Here is a 1,447-nt window from a genome sequence, read left to right as displayed (position 1 = left end):
TTCACCCGGTGCTTTGCCGCTTGCCAACGCATCAATAGCTTTGCTAAGTTCTTCCATGGTCGGCTCGGCGTCAAGTTCCTCGAGTACGGGTAGATCCTCGATAGCATCAAGTGCTTCCTGAGAGACTGTGTTTATTCTAGAGTAAAGATCAAGATAGTGTTCGACCCATCTTTCAATCTGTTGGTCCTGGGCTGTGATGACTTCCTCTGTTTTGGATTTTAAGGGCGCTGTTTTCTTGACTGGCTTGCCTGTTGCTTAGTTGATGCCGACATACATGTCCCTGGTATTACCGGTGAGAGAGGCTTGCTGGATTCTCTCTAAGAGTTGAAGCCAGTAGCTCTTCCCGCAGCAGCCTGCCGTTCGCGGGGCTTTGTTCCGAGCGGCCCGAAGAGTCAGGAGGTTCTTCTGTGATGGGTGACACTTGTAGTCGACCAGTGCGTTGCGCTTCGCTTTGCAGGTGTGTTCTTCCGTTCTCCGTTCTCTCTTGCCAAATATGAGCAGTGCAGCACTGTAAATGGTGGTACATCAGAGACTCTTCAAGACGCTCTGCAAACTCCTGGATCTTGTCTGAGTAAGCAGTATTGCAGGTGTTGATACGTGGCTTACCTTTCTGCTTGGAGTGATATATTCTTTTAGGTGTCAGTTTCACTCTGGAGGCAATCAGAGAGTGATCAGTGTTGCAATCGGCGCTGTGGTAAGATCTCGTGTTGCAGACATTGTTGAGTGAGTCACGCCTGGTGATAACCAAGTCCAGCTGGTGCCAATGTTTTGACATAGGATATCTCCATGATACCTTGTGGCATGTTTTGTTCTGGAAAAAGGCGTTTGTCACGCACAGGTTGTGGTAACAGCAGAGCTCAAGAAGTCTCTGACTATTGTAGTTCATTTTTCCTATGCCGTGATGTCCCAGGACACTTGCACCCACCCTTGCGTTAAAATCATCCAGGAGGAGAATATGTTCTGACGATGGGACCATACCGATACCAGTATCCAGGGATTCGTAGAACTGATCTTTCACTTCGGGTGGAGATTGTACAATGGGTGTGGGTGCATAGACACAGACCAAGTGAACGGTGCCTTCTGCCGTTGACAGTGCCATTAGATGGAACCTGGGTCATGCAAAGCAGCGTGTTCTTCACACCAAAACTCTCTTTCATGGAGCCACTGTCAGGAAGACGTGTCTCCTGCAGGGATGCGATGTCGACGTTCGCGGTCTATAATAGCTGTCTTGCCGGCGTCATCAACTGCTTTTAGGTCCTTGGTCAATCCAGTTCGCATGTTTCTTACATTCTAACTTGTTATTCGAAGAGTTGGAGTCTTTGTTTCATTTTTTCTGTATTTGCTTGGTGTAGGATTTAACGATCTACTTGTCGAGCTAAGCTTTAAGCTCCAGGCACCCACTGAAGCAGGCAGATCGTGGTGAGTCAGCATCGTACTTGCTGGGGGT

At 48.4% G+C, this 1,447-nt stretch overlaps 1 protein-coding gene across 1 annotated transcript in view; it reads right to left on the bottom strand.

Moving 5' to 3' along the window:
- Positions 1-1,099, bottom strand: part of LOC138040173 (uncharacterized) — a 3,543-nt gene extending 2,444 nt beyond the window's left edge. Inside the window, exons 1-2 of the mRNA XM_068885949.1 lie at positions 291-1,099; positions 1-136 (exon numbers count right to left, since the gene is read on the bottom strand). The exon at positions 1-136 is cut by the window's left edge and continues 71 nt beyond it. Coding sequence (XP_068742050.1) covers positions 1-136; positions 291-1,099 — 945 coding nt within the window. The remainder of the gene's footprint in view (positions 137-290) is intronic.
- Positions 1,100-1,447: the final 348 nt, after the last annotated feature.

The sequence above is a fragment of the Montipora capricornis genome, chromosome 3 (genome assembly GCF_036669925.1).
Source record: "Montipora capricornis isolate CH-2021 chromosome 3, ASM3666992v2, whole genome shotgun sequence".
Lineage (NCBI taxonomy): Eukaryota > Metazoa > Cnidaria > Anthozoa > Scleractinia > Acroporidae > Montipora > Montipora capricornis.
The sequence above is the reverse complement of the archived record's forward strand: the minus strand, read 5'-3'. Positions and strand labels throughout refer to the sequence as shown.